Here is a 19,235-nt window from a genome sequence, read left to right on the forward strand (position 1 = left end):
GTGGTTAGAATCTGCCTAGCACTATATGAGAGATGGGAGAATAGGCTGTGGCCTTCACCTAATTTGTATATCGATCAGGACACAATATTGTTGCAAGAGAATCGGTTCTTGACTATTGGCGCTATTATAGTCTTGTCCGTTATCCAGATCTGCTCGTAAAATAGCACTGACGTAGGCATACAACGGGCCCGGCCTGGTGTAAATTAAGCACATAAAAGTCTTAGTACTATATGCTGTCTATTACGACGATTACTCAAGGCACTTATTGTGCCCTGGGCTATCGGTATTACGAAAATAATAGAGCGCACTTTATGCGTAGATATAAGGAGGGCTCTGCATATACGCTTGTAAAATACAGACATTGACATTTCGGAAACCCATTTTATATAAAAAACAATAGACGCTCAGAGAATATAACCAGAAAACATATATATATATATATATATATAGATAGATAATAGAGATAGAAATATAGATATACACAAATATAATTTGTCGTCAGTAAATAATATATGCCATGTGCAAAAAGAATGAGGTCGGTCCAAACATTACATTGTAGTGTAGCACATAGTGTAATACTTGGTGGGGTTATATTTTTTAAACTGTCAAACCGACTTTAAGATATGGGTTAGCAGAAAAACTTATAGTAAGATGCTAATAGGATAGGTAGTACAACGTTTTCGTTGTTAACAAAAACCGACAATTACTTTTTGGCCATTTCGAAATGGTGATATTTATCTTGAGAATAATTTGAATTTTTATTGGCCTGATTTTTCACGTAAAGATTTATTTTGAAAACAACCCGAAGACAAATACTCGATAGGTAGCGAAGCTTTACCTATTACCGGATACTAATTTCGGACCATGCACTTCAATAGCCCTACGTGTATATATAAGTGGTCGTATGTACGACACCTGTACGCCAAAAGCGGCATAAGCAAGCGGCAGCATCGAACCTACGGCGAATGTTTACGGCGTTGGACCTATTCGACCTCTGGTTACGTGAGCTAAATATAATTTTCTATGTAGATGTCATGTCCGGCCTTCGCACATCACTACCGAGCTGGATTCGGCCGGACTGGGCCTATGTTTGGCGTTACGTGAAGAAGCTGGGCTCGAAGCGGCCAACCACGACGCATAATAAGCATCCATCTCACGGCCTTTCCGCTACTGGGAACCATTGTCTGAAAGAGGCGTGGGTGCAGCTTGCTATAAATAGGCAGTCATGTCAATGATACAGACATTTTCTCTATTATTTTTTAACTATTCACGTAGCTACCATAAAGAGTAATATCTTGTCAGACATTTTGAGCAGTAATGGTGGCATTAGTTTATACTTTACATATACTATAACTGTAACATCTCCCATCATGACTATTGTTTAACCGATTTGCTCTAGGCATCTTAATTGATTAGTGATTTGCCAGCAGAATGAGTTTAAGTTAGATACGCTTCTTACAAATCATTAGTACGACGCATGAGTGCACTAAGTTCTTGTAACGAGGTTGCAACACCAGTATCCGCGCTAAGTTAGAATACACACAGAAGTATATACACGATCTGAGATCGGTTTCCCTATTAATTGGCTTGTGCAGCGCTCTTGTTTGGCATGCTCCATTATAATACATAGAATTAAGCAATCGGTTGCATCTATCGAACATGGTCAAGTTCTGAATAGGGAAGTTCTTAACTCTGCAGTATTATGAAGGTTATGGATAGCCGTTGACGCCATCTTTGTTTTAAGTACAGCTTGTCTAATTCCGACATGTTCATATACATATCAAACTGCTCATAGCTCTATAAGCTCAAGGGTGAAGTGACCTTTTAACTTTCTGTAGCTGTTATTTATTAACTTCAACATCTGCAGCCAATAGCTTTTGTAGCACGAAATACCCGTTTCTGTTGTTTAAGCAACTGAGCAGCAATTTTCTATTGGTTGGTAAAGTTTTCCAATTTTAACAAGTCTAGACCATATTGTCTACAAGATTTACATCAGATTCGTTAATATATGTTATAAATATTTATTACATTCTATTACAACGGCAATTTACTACATAGTACAATAAAAATACCAAAGACAAAGGGGTATCCTCAAGAGTAGCAGAGGACATCTGCGCATCTTCCACGACTGTAAAGTAATAAGGTTTTATTAAAATAAGGACCGTGTTTTTCACGAAGAGCGAATTTTTCACCAACTAAAATGTGTGTGTGTCCTGTTATTTTGTCATAGTTCAAGCGCCGCTAGAGCCTTGGTCCGATGTGAAATCTATTCTAAATAATTCTTAGATGAAACTCCTCTACCTTGCGTCATGTGTTGCACCATTGACTTCATCATATAGCTAGTAGCATTTTTGCTATCACCACAAACCCAATTGCGCTTAATGTACACGAGCGGTTGTATATACGATCATAAGAACGTCAAGCATTTAACTTGTCGCGTTGATCATATTTATGACCACCACTCCTTGCGTTACGCCGTGCAATAATACAAACTAACGCCGTACCGTTTCAAGTTCCCAGAATTTCCTCTATAACGCTCGTTATTGCAAGCAGCGTGCGCCGCGCGAGGCTGTGTGACTGACAGAGGGAAACGTCGACCCTGACCCACTTTTGTGCTCCCGGCAGGCAAATCCCTGCGGTTGCGTATGCTCACGCCAATCAACGTCCTATAGCGCTTGTTGTAATAGCGAAGCGTCATCATCGGAAGCTGGCAAAAGCGGCGGCCTACCGCTCGGCCCTTGTCCTGTCAACATCACAGGCGCATGTAGTTCAAAGCTGACCTTCAAACATCGGAGCAGAGTGAGGAGTGCATAAAGGGAGCATGGTTTGCGGATAATTTAAAAAAACCTTGAATTTTAAATTAGCCGCCGTACTTCTCTTCGTCCGATGGAGTGTTGAGATATTTCCTAGCTAGGAGTATAGTTGGACGACGCTAATGAGTCATAACAGGAAAGGTGACAAGTAATTATGCAATCTTGTCCATAGGAATTCACGACGTACTGCCATCGAACGTACGCGCGGTGGAAGGTGGCTATTGTTGCGTACCATTTGCTTGTCAAGAAATAGAAACGTAGTTAATGAGAGCATCTAATCGTAACTCTAAATGGAGTCATTGATCGTGACAAACTGCTGTGTAATCATTTTTCGGAGAACAGGATATGTATGAATTTATGTTTCAATTTTTAAGTAAGCAATATATATGGGAAGTGCAGATTCAATTTTGCTAATTAGCGGCGAAGAAATGCAATGGGAAATTTTAGCTTTTAGGCTCTTATCGGTTAAGGCTGGTGCTGCTAACAACCCCAGCAGACCAACTTCTATGCAATTTCTAATGAAGTCATTCACTAAGTTAAATACTCTAGACAGGTGTATGCTCTAAAACAAACTATGTTTATAAATAGAAGGAACCATCACAACGATTAAGTTGAGCTTTAACGTGCAACGATTAACTGCTTGCAGCTTTTTTCGAATATGATAGGTGGTTGGACTGTTAAGACTTACCGCCTTCGACACGGAACCATTAACTTGAATAGAATCAAAATCAACTTAGCAAATGATTCTTGGCACCGGAGTCGGCGTTCGCGGAATAGGTAGGACTCATGTTGGCCGTCAAACACCTACGTATATTGACCTTTATGAAAAATATCTCCATAATATCACATTGTCAGCAGCTTTCCAATTACAAGCTGAAGTACCCTTGAGTACTACACGTCGCAGCAACGTAAATATCACGATCTCAAAATATGTTAAAATTTAATATTTGTCTAAAAGCATTTCAATAAATCTGAGGACCATAACAAACGTGAGCAGATGAACGTACGCTACAACACTTAACGTTTCTTGCAACCGCAATAGAACCACGATATCAGCTTCGACACGTCCAAACTAAACTTTTTGGAATTACTCAGAGGGGAAACGAAGTGATCGATGTGAGTTGGTACGATTTAAATATGTTAAATTATTTCATGGATGTTCAGAGTATCAGTTCCTTGTGGAAAACTAGAACGCATTTGTCGTTGTCAAAATCCCACACGAAAGATGCATATTCTCATTATTAAAGAGGTAGAAGAACCGCCAAACACGACACAGGCCCAGAAGCTACTATTTATTGTAAAGCTCTTCGTCTTTACAATGGCGAAAATGTTACTTATTGGCAATAGCAACGATCACAGCGCCGTAAAAATCGACTGCATATATTATGTGTACACGCGATACCCGTAGCCTACACGTAAAGTATATCGTACAGATGTCGGTGGGTCGTACGACCTTTCACTCGCTCTGGTATGAACGCAGATCCCGCTCGTGCGTCTGTTACTACTATGACCAGCTGACCCTCTCACTATTTTGATTGAGTCAGAGTCAGTCGATTGGCAGGACATTTCGCTTACAACAAAGGGAGTAGATTTTTGTTGCCCTGCTTGTGGCAGACGATTTCAGTGACGTTATGGGGTAATGGCGGGCGTTCTCCAAAAATAAGCCCAAACGAATCGTTTCGGTAATATTCAAGCGGATCCCACTTCGAGAATTCATCGCATAATTTTGTAATCATAGAGCGGGAACTCTGCAGAAAAAGTGTTGGTATCCGCAGTCTATTAGACACAGATGGCGGTCTTATGACGGTTTTGAATTACGCAGAGTAAAAGGACAACAAAGTTTCGCAGCGGACAATCGTCTAGACGTTCATTCCTGTCTAAAATGGACTTGAAAGTGGCTACATCTGGCAAAGCTATGTCGTGTTATAATAATTAATTCCCTAAAGAATATCTAGTAAGACGTCAAAAAGGCCACGTAAAACTCGCGGCCCTAAAATCTTGTGTTTCAATCTAGTAGCATAAGCATTTACCATTCACTTACAGATTGAGTGACCAAGTTATCGGAAAGGCAAATCATAATCAGATGACAGCCTCTAATCATGACAACTGTTTGGATTATACCGGTATTGATGATAACGAAAAAACGCAGCACCCCAAATAGCGAGTAAAACAATAGCACTTGTCTCGTTTCACAATAAAAAGATTATAATTTCTATATGTGATGCCTATCTACAATATAGTACATCACCATCTACATGTACTTTGGCATATCAATGTATTAACATTCAAAAAATACGGCGAGTAAGCGTCGGCGGCAAAATGCGAAGCAGTTAATCCAGATGTGTGAGCAACTTCAGATCCAGTTAGGCGTCTGCTGTTACACTAAACGGAGCACTTTAAGACAGGTTGACAGGTACGAACATGTTCGTACCGACAACCGACGGCGTGGTGAATAGCACACTAAAAGGTTCAGGAACTTCAAACTTATGAGAACAGAGCGTGCAGCGCGATATCGCTAACTCGTATAAAATGCATCATACTACACTGCCCGGGTGCCATCGCAGGCGAACGTTTATATAGACGCGGTGTGTGTTTGTACGCAGTACGTAATCCCTTTACTTTAAAACACAGTTACTGCTGCCCCTGCGGCAACTCCAGCCATTGCTATTACGACGGCAGCAGGGACGCTTACTATCAGATGGGCGGGCTGGCGAACGAGCTATCTGAGTTGAGGTAAAAGCAGGCTGAGAAAGTAGGTGGTGTCACTGGTAAAAACCGTAGGAGCTGCCTGGCACGAAGGATCCAAAGGGCAGGATAGGATGCAACAATTTAACCTCTAATTCAGGACTAGCAGCAGAAGCATCTATGCCATGAGTAAGTTTCCAGGGAGCTAGCATCTTGCTGCCTGAGCAACACTGGGTGGTCACAGGCATGTACTTTCCTACAAGCAGCAAGCTAAGAGCAAGCAGCAGCCCTACATGTCCTGGTGTTTCGTTTCATTTCCCCGTTGTACTACCATAATGTTCTAGTGGGGCAGGATATAGTGATGGCTGTACGTCTTGCGTGTTTCAACAGCCTTGCGCCATTTGCCCTGTAAGGCCAGGAAGCGCAAATTCGATAGCGTGATCAGGGAACGATCCCACACGGCTATAGACAGAGAAGTGTAGACAACGGTGCATTGCCACTGTGATGGAATCTTACGCGTTCGCAGTCTGCTGTTATTACTATTGTACTACTTTTATAACAACTGCTCTGTTACTGCTGCTTAGATACAATGCCCGTTGTCAACTGCTGCGTACTGCAACCAGCAGCGCTATTGGGGCATTTATTACTAGGCATATATTATTATTAAGGGATTTATTACTCTGCAAGACAACCGACCAAGTCACGTGGATGTGGTTGATCTTGATCACAGTAAAACGTAATCGGCATCGCAACAACTAAACGCCGTCCGTAATTTTCCAATCTTGACCACCGCTCTGCAATTCACTGTTGATAGCAAAACGTTTATTGTTCATAGGCACGTACAGAAATACTCTAGAACGAGTGATTCTTTGAGCGTTTAGGAACCGACTAAACGCTAAATATGCATGCTTCCAAGCTTGCCATCTAGTCTTATTGCCGCTCGAGGCAAACGTGTGTCCGATCGAATATGCCACCATGGAGGCAAATTCATCCGTGGGAAACATCTACGGTGCAATCACGGCTGCAGTCCACCTAAGAAGAAATATCTGACCGTAGGCCTGCAGCAATTAACGGCTAGCAGTAGTCTCACTGTACGAAATACGCTTTCGCCTGAACACGAACAGACAGGCGGGCAGGCTCGTATAGACAATGTATATTGTAGGTAAGAGAACATTTCCATATGATCTATTTAAAACTAGTGACGTATGTAGAAAATCCACCACGGACACGAGCTCCGTAATCTACAAAGTGAAAGTTTTTCTATCGGAAATACTTGTATGCCTTTTTAGTAATACAGAACAGTATAATCCAGGCGAAACATTAATTTCAGAATGACTCCTATAATTAATCCTCACCATACAAATCAGTTGTTGTCCTCACTTTATGTCATTGCATATATTGAGTATAGAACTAACTTACTGTTTAAGCTTATTACGTCAGGCGTTGGTACTGACATTTTTCATTGACAAGATCGCTCGTCCACATATTATATATAGATCGGCATAGAGTCAAATAATTGGCTTGCTGCACAGGAGGTCCATTATTTGAAGGCTATCGAGTTCTGTCTTTGTCTAGTCATGCATATCTCACGCCAGCGTCATCCACATGCAGCTTATATGCTTATGATCCGAGCATTGCTACTCCCTCACTCTTAGTCTCTGTTGCCGGGTCCGCTTTTGTACGCAGGTCATCCCATATTCTTATAGAGATCGCGCTGTCACCTATTAATCAGCTGATTGCCGGTGAACGTCAGGCCGACGCTGAATAGCGACCTCGTAGCTGGGACCAACCACCCAGTGATGTTGGCGATTTGAAATAGGTCACGGACATGAGACATCCACACCTCATCGGACAGTGCAATTACAGATCACACTTGAGCTTCCAGTCCCGCTGAATCATAACAAAGCTTATTAGGTATGCACGTCAATAGACAGGCGATGGATCGTTTCCCGTTAATAAAAGCAAAAAACAATTGACTACCTATGCTATATACTGAGAATTATATTCTATCTGGCGTTGCTAATTAAACGTAAATGTAATTTTCCATTATATTCTTAATAGAAAACATATATAAACAATAAGACAACGCCTTGATGTACTGGAACTATGCAGACAAAACAATACCTTCGTGTTTGCTACGTTTTACTCGTTATTTATGCCTTTCTCTGGCAGATGAACTCTTCGCGCTTCCATAATCTTGTGCGATTCCCACATAGTTATTTTTTTTAACTTTCTTGAGTTATAAGGTCAGCACTTGAAGAAACGTTGTCCTTCTTAACAAGAACGCGCTACATGAGAACAAGCTCACATGCAAACAGCTGAGTCGCGCTTCAAGTCGACAATCGTCTAACTTAATTCGACAGTTATCATATCCAGAATTTAGGCGATAGGAGCGTCAGTTACCCTTCTGAGTCCCGTAAAGAAGTCCTGTCTGTGGAAGCGAACGATCCGAATAATTATGCAGTTGTTCTCAAATGCTCCGAGTTCCAACGATGATTCCTCGCTGGCGGCTCCTGCACTTCCACTGTACCGGCTGCCTAAGGGCGTATATCTGATCTACAGCGGTAGGAGACGTCCTGCTGGCACCAGTCACCGAATCCTCGCATCACTACACAATATTTTCGTATACTAAGGGGTGTGTACGTAAGGACGTTCTCTGGACCGAAGAAAACAAACTGTGCTGGTTGCGTGTGTGTGCAAAAACGGAGGCCAATAACGAGGATAATGGTAAAGGAAAGTTATTCAGCGAGAGAGCATCTGAAACGGGGTGGGTGTGTATGAATGTGTATTTATGTGTTAATGTGCTGCCCCAGCGACGAAAAAGTAGGAAGCAAAGTCAGATCCTAGTGGACTTTCTGCTTGGTAGAAATGCGAGTTTCGTTCTTGTCGGCAAACAAAACCAGACTGCGCTACGCCAACGTAAATCTCTCAGCCGAACTAAGCCGGGCTAAGTCAACGGTCGAGTACCATCACTTCTAATACCATCTCTGCCGCCACCTGCTTGCATTATTATGGGAGCCCAAAGGGTGGTGCCTTGTCGTGCTAACGTCCCCTCCGTCTGACCAACTGATCGGCCGTCTGTCGGCAATGTTGGCGAGAGATGTAGTGACAGCAGCATGAGAAACTAGGCGAGCAGGAATCACGGGTAGAGGAGAAAGTCAGTCACTCGTTCGTTCTGCTGAATGTTGATGACTGACATCGGCAGACGCTGCCGGAAGAATACGCGGCCCTACAGTGCGGTTGTTCGACCCTCTGGGTCAGAGAACAGCGTTCGCTAGCTAGGTAGCTGGTTGACTGGGGAAAGCTTCGCATAGAGCGAACTGTTTGCCACAGATAAATCACCACCCATCTCACACATAGGGTTACTTATACACACAGAGGTAAAGACCCATGAACCCATTTGCAGCTCAACTGGACTGAAGTTAGTCATCGTAACCTGCACAAACGTTAACTACTTACCCAGTATTATCATGTGTAAAAATGTGTCATATGCGTGTTGCATACAACGTGCATCTCTATCTATCTATCTATAGTTGTGCGTGCCTTCGTGCAAAACCAAGATGTACACTATCATATGCAGTGTAATATACGAGCTTACGCAGAGAATGCTTGGACACGGCCAATCAAACAGGAACGAGGCCGTATTGATAAAAGAAGAAAGAATAATTGTAGCAATAAATATGTACCAGTCAAGTAGCGCCTGCTTGGAAAAGACTACGATGCAGAAATCATAGAACGTCATATTTCAGTCGATTTCACAAGTGGCACTATCAAGCCAGGAACCCCAAACGTTTCAATTACAAAAAAAAAAAAAGGATTAGAACAAGAGGTTGTAAAATTACGTCTACGTGAAGCGATACGGTATCCAGGTCAAGTGTTCGATCTTATTTATTTATTTAAAATATGGCCTGCACATGACAGGAAATTTTGCAAATATACTATATGTCAGCTGTATAATATGTACGTATTGTTCATCCAGCAAATGGTATGTTTAATGGCTAGAGGCACAAAACAAGTAGGACACTCGAGCACCGACTGAATACTTTGTTTCATCAAAATAAAACACAATAAATTAGTAAATCTCCCTTTACCTAAAATGCATCGTTTATTGTGCTTTTAAATAAACCTGGGACAACGAAGATTAAAAAAAAAAAAATTTACACATTTAAATTTTTCTTGATAAGGCGTATTTTTGCCTAGAATGCCAATCGTGTCTTTTGTACATAACTCGACACCCTCTATTCGAGCAAATTATTTATTACGATGTGTTTCATATAATAATAACAATACTAAAAAACTAAATTCCATATTTCCCCTAACAAACGTGCTGCCACGAAGTGCGACATCCTTCAAAGTATTTCTTGCGACAAAAGGAAAGGCTTTTCTTTCACTTGAAAAAATGCAAGTGAATTCGAGCTTTCACTCGACCCTGATCGACTGAAGGCTCGAGCAACAACATTAACGTAAAGCTGGTGAGCGAACCTTCGAATAGGCCGTGTCCTTCTAAAGATTCGAATGCTTAGAGCCGATCGAAGCTTTGCGAGCGTGTCTGTTCCACCACTGCACGACGTGTTTCTCTGCGATTGCCTTTTTCGCTGTCTGTGGGACAAACGTGCTTGGACACGCAAAATCTTTCATCTTGGCGCAGCTTGGCCTGTATTGTTCGTTTGCGGCCGTCTCGCAGAAGAATCTTCGTTTTTTTTCACTTCAAAATTGAAAGCGGCGAGAGAACCAAAAAGGGCCGCACAAGTTCAGGGCTTTTCAAGGCCAGCGATCACAGTTCGTTACAAACAGTGCACGAAGCCATCAAAGGTCCCTCCTCAAAAAAGCAATACTTAAAATCGGCTTGCGTCAACACACTCTGCCAGTCGTTGCGCTTATAACCCTTGTGGCCTGGCTTCGCCACTCCTGCCGCCAACTCTACCCCTTTCGTTTTTCCGATCCTATCGGTTCTTCTACGAAAGCCAGCAGACACTCGCGCGAACGGCTGACGCAACGAGACACGAGCCGACGTACTTATCTATGGCAAACATTACCACCGTTAAGGCGGCTAGCACGAAACGGAATTACTTTTGCAGTCAAGCGGTTGGAGTGAAAGGTCTCAGCAGGCGCCTCCCAGTGTCTCTTTGCGACGCAGAACACATATGAATATAACGTAAATTCACGCCATGCTCTGCTGTAGACACTATAGCTTGTACATCATTTGTCATGGGAGTGTCCTCCTAAAGTGACAATTAGTTTTTGTGAGAAGGGCTTTGCAAGTAAACAAACACTTCAAACGGTTCCACTTATAGCTTAGGTTGCGTTCGGGAGGCTTTGTCCTAAGACACATACACACACAAGGGCATGTATGCCGTAAGTGCGTTCGTGAGAAGGATGACCTGGCATGTTCAATATCTAATTATCCCCGTTGTGTCAGCTATTGGGACGATATGTGTCTAAACAACATGTGACATACTAAGGGTGGCAATTTGATATTCGTTTACTCGCTCAAATCATAATTTTGATTTCGAAGCAGGTGAACCTTTCCAAAATATAACCACCTAGTTTGTTGATTAGGCCAAAAACGTCTCAGAAAAGCCGAAGTAGCGTTAGTAGTGAATAATAGGATAAGAACACACGGTAGGACATCTCTTCCTCTGAAATGGGTCTCCTGAACGAGGCACCGATTGTCCGTTCTTCTGTTCTCTGGAACAGCTTGCCTGCATCGACTTCCGTTGCCGATTCGCTGGCTGAGTATTACCGTTCGAATAAACAAACCTTTCCTTCGTGGCCTCGGCGAAAAGGTGAATCATGGCTACGTGCCTTTGGTGACATCAGTGCCGAAATAGCTAGCACTAGTAGATTCGCAATAATAGTGGCATCACATAGAACCCAATACCGGATTACCAATCTTTTGTTATTTGTTTATGAGATCTCCTTTATGACGATAAATGTTCCCTCTTCTCATAAGTATCCGTATGAGTCATTTATTTAGTCTTTTAGGTTAACGGTTGTTTCTCACATTTTCATTGGCTACACGTCGGTACACTTCTTACGACTTACAATAAGAGCTGAAGCTTTCCGGAACCGACAGAAATTACAGAACCGCTCAAGCACATTGGTAGTCACAAATTGATGACGCATCCTTACTATTTAATTAATTAACACGCAATCATAAGGGTTTATGAAATGATTTGTGGCTTTACAAACTTTTGCAAAACTCTGTAACATAACGATAAATACTTGTTTCGTGAAGTTGGCATGTTTCCTACGCATTGGACTCCAGTCCTATCACACAAGTTCAAGGCATACATTTGTTTTCTGCAGGTTAGGTATTTCGAAGTACAGTGCCTCACCATTCGTATCCGTTCATAGTGCTTGAGCATATTTCGACTCACCCGACGATGTTATCGCGGTAAAAATTGTATGTGCGAAGCTTTTGCGTTAAACGATTCGTATATCTCCATCTTGAAAATACCACAAGATGTTTATGAACCGTCGGTGCTTAAGCGTGTTAATGTATACAGAATAGGGCAAATGCTTTTTGGCACTTTCAAAAACGTCATATATATATATATATATATATATATATACACACATATATAGTCTTGTATGCATATAGTATACAGAAACCTTCATCTCACGCTACGTATGGGTAGCCAGGGACAAACCGTCAACACCCAACAACAATTCGTTCACATGTGCACTTCTCTATTCTCTTAACACATCCTTTGTGTGTTTTTTTTTCTTTTAGCTAATTACAATAATGATAGTAGTCGCATAGGTACGTATTCCATAAATATGGCGTATGCTAAAAGGAAAAAAATACAATCCACGAGTATGGATAGATCGAAACCCTAATTGCGGTGGAAATGTTATAGATTAAATACATCGTTCTTCGCGCGTCAGAACACTGCACAAAGTCAGCGTACGTTGTAAGTGGCGCACTATGAAAAGTATTGTGTAGTGTACAACTACACATATAATATGTCGATAAGGGCTCTTAGCTCGTGCCAGAGCTAGCTTGTGGGATTGGAAAGTGAAAATACGAATTCGGCAGCTTCGTCAAACCTAATGGGGTTCGTGTGCATCAAAAATTGCTGTCGACCGACGTTTAACCTTTGGCAGTAGTGCCGCCGCTATCGCCCCTCATGGGCTAAATGGCCCATGACTAAACCCCATCCAAGAGTACCCTGGCAGTAGCAGCGGCAGCGGGCGCGATCAAAACCACCGTTGTAGCACGCTTCCATTCGCTCCGGAGACATTAATCTTGCTACATATTGAAATACGAACACTTTGCCTAAAGCAGAGTAGTACAAAGTGCCGCTGGGGCTTCGTGATAAAAATTACGGCTTTCTAACCATCACTACCATTTCCGGCACCTCAGTTACGGCCCAGGTTGGAGGGTGCTCGTCAGAAATAGCAGGAGACTGTACATGATGGTACCAAGTATGAGCATACCAAGTCTGGCCTTGCAAATATTGCACAAAATTAATTGAGCACTTATCATATCGTCTTGTTCCCGTTTATTAAATGGTTGGATGTCTTCTGGCATATCTATGGCACGTGTGCCTACACGCCGACTGCGAAGGTTCTTTTCCGTGTCGAATATATATATATAGTTATAATAACTGTAGTAACACAAACGCCCATGACTAACTTTGTAGATCACTCCAATCGAAATAACGTTTCTATAGAAAAATGCAACAAATCTTAAACTAAGGCTCTAGTTAACCTTGTTATTTTGAAAATGATCCCTGAACTTCTATATTGAATTCGTTTTGGGTCGACGAAGTACGTCTATGCCCGGACACCACACTACGACTAGCAGGGAAATACATTACCGAATAAGTTACCACGGGGACTAGTAGTCTACTAGTGATGCAACTAGTCCAATGCTTACCAGTAATATCAGCCTATCAGGATTCACTGAAATCGTTTCTGTACCTCGGGTTGTCCTTGTCACTGTCTTGTATTATGGACCGTGTCGAATAGAATTTGATTAGACCTATAATTGACAGAGGTTCATTTCAGTCAAAGGATCTAACCGGAAACACAGCACTGCAACATACCCCGCCAGATCTTACCGAAGTGACGAATTTTAATGTAACTCTTTTATTATCTACTCTATATTATAATTATTTTTTTTCATTTCAGAACACGCCACTTAATACAACTGTTGGCCATATTAGGGCAAGGGATAACCCGAACAGCTACCTTCCCGTCGTATTCGAAGTCATTGTACGTTGATAAGACCGTATCGAGTCGCCTCTAGCAATAAATAAAACAACTAGAAACTAGATAACATCTGATTTTCAAGGGTCGTGTTGTGTTGCAATCATTCTTATAACCATGATGACGGTGCAGTTTTCCGCAAGTATACATTGAAACAGGTTTCTGTCCTTATATTTTTCGTAAAGTTGTTGTATGCTGATCCCCCAAGTCTGCCTAATGGAAACTATCGATCTTTGAAAAGCGTTTTAATTTTTTTCTATACGAATAAAACGTCGATGGCATGAAGTTCTATAACGGTTAAATAGACGCACCCGTAGAAAATTTAGCGACAGTCTATGCTGAGGTTGTCTAATGTCTGGTATTAGCCACCGTGGTCATCAAACAAAAATGTAATCATGTGAAAGGAAACAGCGATACCATAGTAGTTTAAGCGAGGACTATGAAAGGCGAACACTCTCAATAGAATATCATCATCTCTTCTTGGCCTAACGAATTTTAGGGTTCATCGAAATTTTATATAAAATATATTTTCGGCCCGAAGGGAGTCAGTTCGGGAGAACTGCAACTAAAAATGCCGTTAGACTACGAAGCTCAGAACGTCTACTATATAAAAGTGGCCGCCATTGTGAGTATATCTATTTTCTTCTCTGGTTTATAGGTATATCGATAAAGGTTAGCTAGTTTATGAATTTTGACTGACTAGAAGTTTTTAACTAGATTGACTAGAAGTTGCCGAACCAATTATATCCAGTTGGATTCAAGAACGCTTTTCATTGTTGACTATGTCCAGTGGGTCAGCCAAATTGGCACCACAGAAACTGGAACAACAGGAACACCCAGTGTTGAAGTTGAACAGATGCTAACAGTACATCATGCAGCTGGGGAATAAGTAAAATTTTTCGGTGTTTTTTCATGTACACTCAAACTATCTACACCTGCTTTCTATCTTACCACCTGTTTGTTTGCAGTAAATACAGTTATGACGTCAATGTATAATAATACGCAGACAGGACGGTTGTTTGGGGTAATCTTTATCGAAAAAATATTAGGGAATTCTTCTTTATACAGCCGAGTACATTTTATTGGAATAACATTCATCTAGTTAAAGCTAGTACTGTATTTTAGAAATATAATCCTGTTTAAAATTTACGTCTCACGGTACAAGGTGCAACAACTACTGACCTCTCAATTCAACTGAAAACGCTGGCAAGACACTGGCTGGAATACTGCTGGATAGATGCCAAATGTTCTTGGGACTTTGAATAAGTAAATTACTCATTGTTTTCTATTTTTACATTCGAGGTGCTTTGATTATGTACCCGTGGTGTATTTTCGCCTTTCAGAATACGTGGACCGATCATGAGTTTGACACGCGGAACATCATTATACTTCCACTTTGCATCGTTGTTGAAGATACTCCCGACACTCCGCCATATTTCATTGGGATTCCCCCCGTTATTGTCGTAAATGATAACACCCAGGCGGTAAGACTCAGTACAAGATGTCTAAATATGTTCTAACATTTTTGGTACTTTTGCATTGCCACAAAATCAAATTCTCTATTCTACGAACATCATTGCATAACAGAATACTAAATATATTATGGTCTACATAAACACTTTGTGCGCATTATCTCTGAATTTACACAGGGCACTGTTATACACCGAATACGTGCTGTTGACGGGGATTTCGGAGCTCCTCGGAATATGTCCTACCTCTCAGACCCGCGCAGCGATTGGGCAGATTTTTTTCGTATAGAGCCACACACAGGTGATCTGTCATTGCTGCGTGACGGCAAGGAACTTATTGAACGATCTTGTACGGTGTCGTTGTCCATTCTCAAAGTTACCGTAAGTATAATTTGTATTACTTTATTACGGACACGTCCGCGTAATGCAAGTAAACTTCAGTCAGGCCGGATGGTCTAGCATCATTATGAATGATAATACGAAATAGGTGTGCGCTTATATTAGTGGTAAAATAAACGTTGTCCTTAAGCTTGAGCTCATGCGTTGATACCAGTACGATTCTAGAAAGAATGATCCGGTAGCATAATAAAGGCGCTATAATAGAACGTTTGTTGTTACGTCCATATGAATATTCTGCACACTCGGTTGATGACTGAAGTTGTACCAGAGTAAATCAAACTCGAATTTGACTCCCGTTTGGAGATTTCTGATGGTTTGTAGATAAGTACAACTCCATGGCACATATTCTTATTAAACACATCGAGACTTGCATTACTTAAGAAAAAGGTGAGCGTCGTGCAGAAGTGAAGGATATATCGGCTTTTTGATAACAGCGCCAGTAGAAGCAGACTTACGCTCAACCTACAACACAATGTGTCGCAACATTGCATATAGCTGTACGCTATTCATACGGGAGGCAAACCTTTGCAATGGTCTGCCCCATTGGAGGCGCGATATACGCTATCGTGTCTTCTCGACGCTTTCGTTCCGCGTACTAATTCTTAAAGCTTCACTAATTCCCAGGACTCGTACAACCTGAACGCAGGCATCTTTCAGTCCAACCAAGCAATTGGCATAATCCAAATGGTGTCTTGATACCTGGCCCAGTCGGACTATGTCCTGTTTGATCCACGAGCTATACCATGTTTCGACCGTGCTGCGACCTATTTCGCAAAATGAGAGTCCACTTTTCCTACCTGGTTGGAAAACAGGGGATGAGCTATGCTCGATACCCACAAAGAGTTCCATCTCATCGTCGACGTTAAGTGGTGACCTGATGAGCCTTGCGTATTGTTCCAAACAGCAGGTGGAGATTTAAGTGCTTATAGTCTAAAAGATAGTTTTGTTCCTAATTGGCAAATGAAATTGGACCGAATATGATTCGTAGAGTGGTTTAGCGACTCCCTCTCATTAAATGAGTTATGCAGATAGCGGAATATACATTTGTGTTGAATAAGCCAATCACCAATACTTGTTAATGCGTCCATACTTCCTAAAATAGTGTTGTCGTCTTATGCGTGAAATGTATATTGAGTTTATTAGAAAGGAGAATATATGATTTGTATAGGAGCCGGTTAGGGTACAAGATTAGAATAGGAATCTATATGAACAGAATTAAGCGGGCGACCTTTTGGTGAACCGTTAGCAACATGAGGACATGTCCCGTATTCAAAGTGACCATGTTATTATTAGGACAGTTCATAAAGTTGTTGTTAACCTGTATTGTTGTTGTTTGAAGGCACGAGAGGTAGAAAGCAGCCAGGAATATCCGCCTCTGCAGGTGTCGACGGAGTTGGCAGTAGCCGTCGTCTCTGAAGAAAATCACGTGCCACAATTCGCTGCCGGGAAACGTATACTTGGGCAGGTTTGTTTGTATCAGACATTTGTCAATATATAACATACTACGTAGGAATACGTTAGGACAATAATAATAAACTAGGTTTTTGGCCTGCACAACGTAAATCAAGCCAAGATCCTATGATTATTCGTGGCATTGGTTTAACGAGTTCATACATACTAAGAGTATTTTTTTCGTCATTTTTTGTATTGAATTAAAAGTGTGCATTGAGGGTATGCTTTTAAATAGTTGATAGCATGCCTGAATAATTATTTCCGCCAGTATCCTAGTCACTTCGGTTACATAACAGAGCTTGGCACTGGAAAAATGATATTCACTCATTGACATGTCCGATCGTCAGTATAAAATGAACCTACATAATATAGTTATTTAAGTTTACTGGTAGCGATTGCTTGAATAATAGCCTTAGGATATGGTGGTCAATGTATTGCTCTCGTAGAAGAATAAGCATTTGAAAGAGATCCGCGCGGCCCGATTCCGAAGAGTGCTATTTTCGGTTCCTGGAAAACTTCAACACAGGAAAACGTGCGGGCCACAGGGTACTGCATATGAATGTACGGCATTATCCTCAGTCCGCATCGAATCCTGTTCATAAATGGCCACCAATTCAGCTGGTAGCAATAACAGAGAAATATGGAAGGAACTTGGAGATTTTTACAACTGAACACGTATGTATGTAGGCGTGCATATATCAATGCCAAATTTGTTTTTTTTGTATCTGCCGATCAAATACGTGCATTGGCTATATACAGATAAAAATATGCGTACGCCACGGGTTCGGATAAAGCGGAAAAAGAGACAATTCTGATTTTGAATACATTTTCAACTGGCGCATTTCAGATTGCTGAGCAAAGCCCCGTGAACAGTGCTGTCAAATGGACTCCAGGGCAGTCAAATAAGGTGTTCGATAAAGACACTGTAAGTAGAGCTAGATATTGAGACATAGAGAGAGAGTGACAGAATCAACAAACACTATAGTTGTATTGTATAACAAATATTATATATATATATATATATAGCTAACTATGGTTGAATAATCGAATTAGATAAGACACAACGTCTACATCGTCAAATTACCCACGTCATAACTACCTCAAAAGTACACTTCATTGACAAAGGTTCTCAAAAATATATAAAGCCAGACAGATGCCGAAGATGTAGAAACTGAACATTTAGATAGAGTAATAAACGTACGAAATCCAGTTAGTACAAGTGAGCGTGCGTTCGAGTATTGTATAACTTGTTACACGCATGTTTGGACAGGGCATTAACTCGACATTTAAGTTAGAGTTAGAGGATGACGTTGTTGCAGCGTTCGAAGTCGTCCCGCGTCACGTGTTACGGGAAGCCGAGTTTTCACTAGTTGTAAGGGACCCTTCTAAACTTCGTTTTGATCCTCTCAAAGATCCCCGTCTCACGATGAAGGTAGGTAAAATCGAATGTACTGCATTGATTCTAAATAATAATAATTTACGTTAAAATATAGAAATCGATGCGTTGCACTCGTACATTGACCTTACGAGGCTAATAAATATTATTTGAAATCTTCCGCAAAAGAAGCAGGCATCACTTTATTACTTCAGTGTATAAATGAGATACACTATTAAATCGCACCCGACAAAGAAGCTAGTGAAGCTGCTCATACGCTTACAGCCATATAATGCGAATTTTGTACTTGTATCTGCGCCTGTGTCTCGTTCCGGGTCGCACGGATCCAATGTCATAGTCAGAAAAGCTTCGGTATCAGACCCCAACGGCGGACAGAGACTCAGACCTCGAACTGGAGCCGTCGCAGTTCCAAGGAACGCTGTTCGAGGCGCCGATATCGAAATTATGTCAATGCTAGCAATAACAGCAACAACAACAACAGTGAACGTCTTTTACTTTTAATTTTCCTCTATTCACTCGTCTGAGCGAAATTATATCACTGGAACATTCATATAAATAATTCTTACAAAGCTCTATTTCTCTTTGCATTTCCTTGCGTCTGTTGTCCTGTCGTTCGATAAAGTCTGTAACTTCTCTAATTCATGAGGTAAGGTCGACCTTTTCCTGCTTCAACGATAGCGAGGTCCTTACTCATCCTTACTCTACTCGATGTACAGTATTCTATGTTCTCCTGTAGGCTATGCAGAAGGAAAACCTTGCAAGCCCTGAAAATGTAATAATGTTTCGTTCATAGATCAGTGAATG

The 19,235-nt window shown here is 41.4% G+C and overlaps 1 protein-coding gene and 2 long non-coding RNA genes across 4 annotated transcripts in view; 1 reads left to right on the forward strand and 2 right to left on the reverse strand.

Moving 5' to 3' along the window:
* Positions 1 to 749: 749 nt before the first annotated feature.
* LOC147753107 (uncharacterized) lies at positions 750 to 5,467 on the reverse strand. Its single transcript, XR_015312183.1, has 2 exons — positions 5,097 to 5,467; positions 750 to 1,184 (listed from the first exon to the last, which is right to left on the reverse strand). It is a non-coding gene; the product is annotated as an uncharacterized LOC147753107 (long non-coding RNA).
* An 8,199-nt stretch (positions 5,468 to 13,666) lies between these two features.
* LOC111263174 (Cadherin 86C) overlaps positions 13,667 to 19,235 on the forward strand; it is a 23,062-nt gene continuing 17,493 nt past the window's right edge. The window contains exons 1-7 of one of the 2 annotated variants that reach the window (XM_022838046.2): positions 13,667 to 13,721; positions 14,215 to 14,340; positions 15,059 to 15,199; positions 15,365 to 15,565; positions 16,923 to 17,048; positions 17,883 to 17,960; positions 18,306 to 18,467. In XM_022838046.2, coding sequence (XP_022693781.2) covers positions 14,287 to 14,340; positions 15,059 to 15,199; positions 15,365 to 15,565; positions 16,923 to 17,048; positions 17,883 to 17,960; positions 18,306 to 18,467 — 762 coding nt within the window. In that variant the 5' untranslated portion in view covers positions 13,667 to 13,721; positions 14,215 to 14,286. Of the gene's footprint in view, positions 13,722 to 14,214; positions 14,341 to 15,058; positions 15,200 to 15,364; positions 15,566 to 16,922; positions 17,049 to 17,534; positions 17,711 to 17,882; positions 17,961 to 18,305; positions 18,468 to 19,235 lie in introns of those variants that run through there. The other variant, XM_086969484.1, reaches the window with a different exon arrangement.
* Positions 18,893 to 19,235, reverse strand: part of LOC147753108 (uncharacterized) — a 5,059-nt gene continuing 4,716 nt past the window's right edge. Inside the window, exon 3 of the long non-coding RNA XR_015312184.1 lies at positions 18,893 to 19,195. This is a non-coding gene — a long non-coding RNA (uncharacterized LOC147753108). The remainder of the gene's footprint in view (positions 19,196 to 19,235) is intronic.

The sequence above is a fragment of the Varroa jacobsoni genome, unplaced genomic scaffold (assembly GCF_002532875.2).
Source record: "Varroa jacobsoni isolate VJ856 unplaced genomic scaffold, vjacob_1.0 scaffold_740, whole genome shotgun sequence".
In the NCBI taxonomy this organism is placed as follows: Eukaryota; Metazoa; Arthropoda; class Arachnida; order Mesostigmata; family Varroidae; genus Varroa; species Varroa jacobsoni.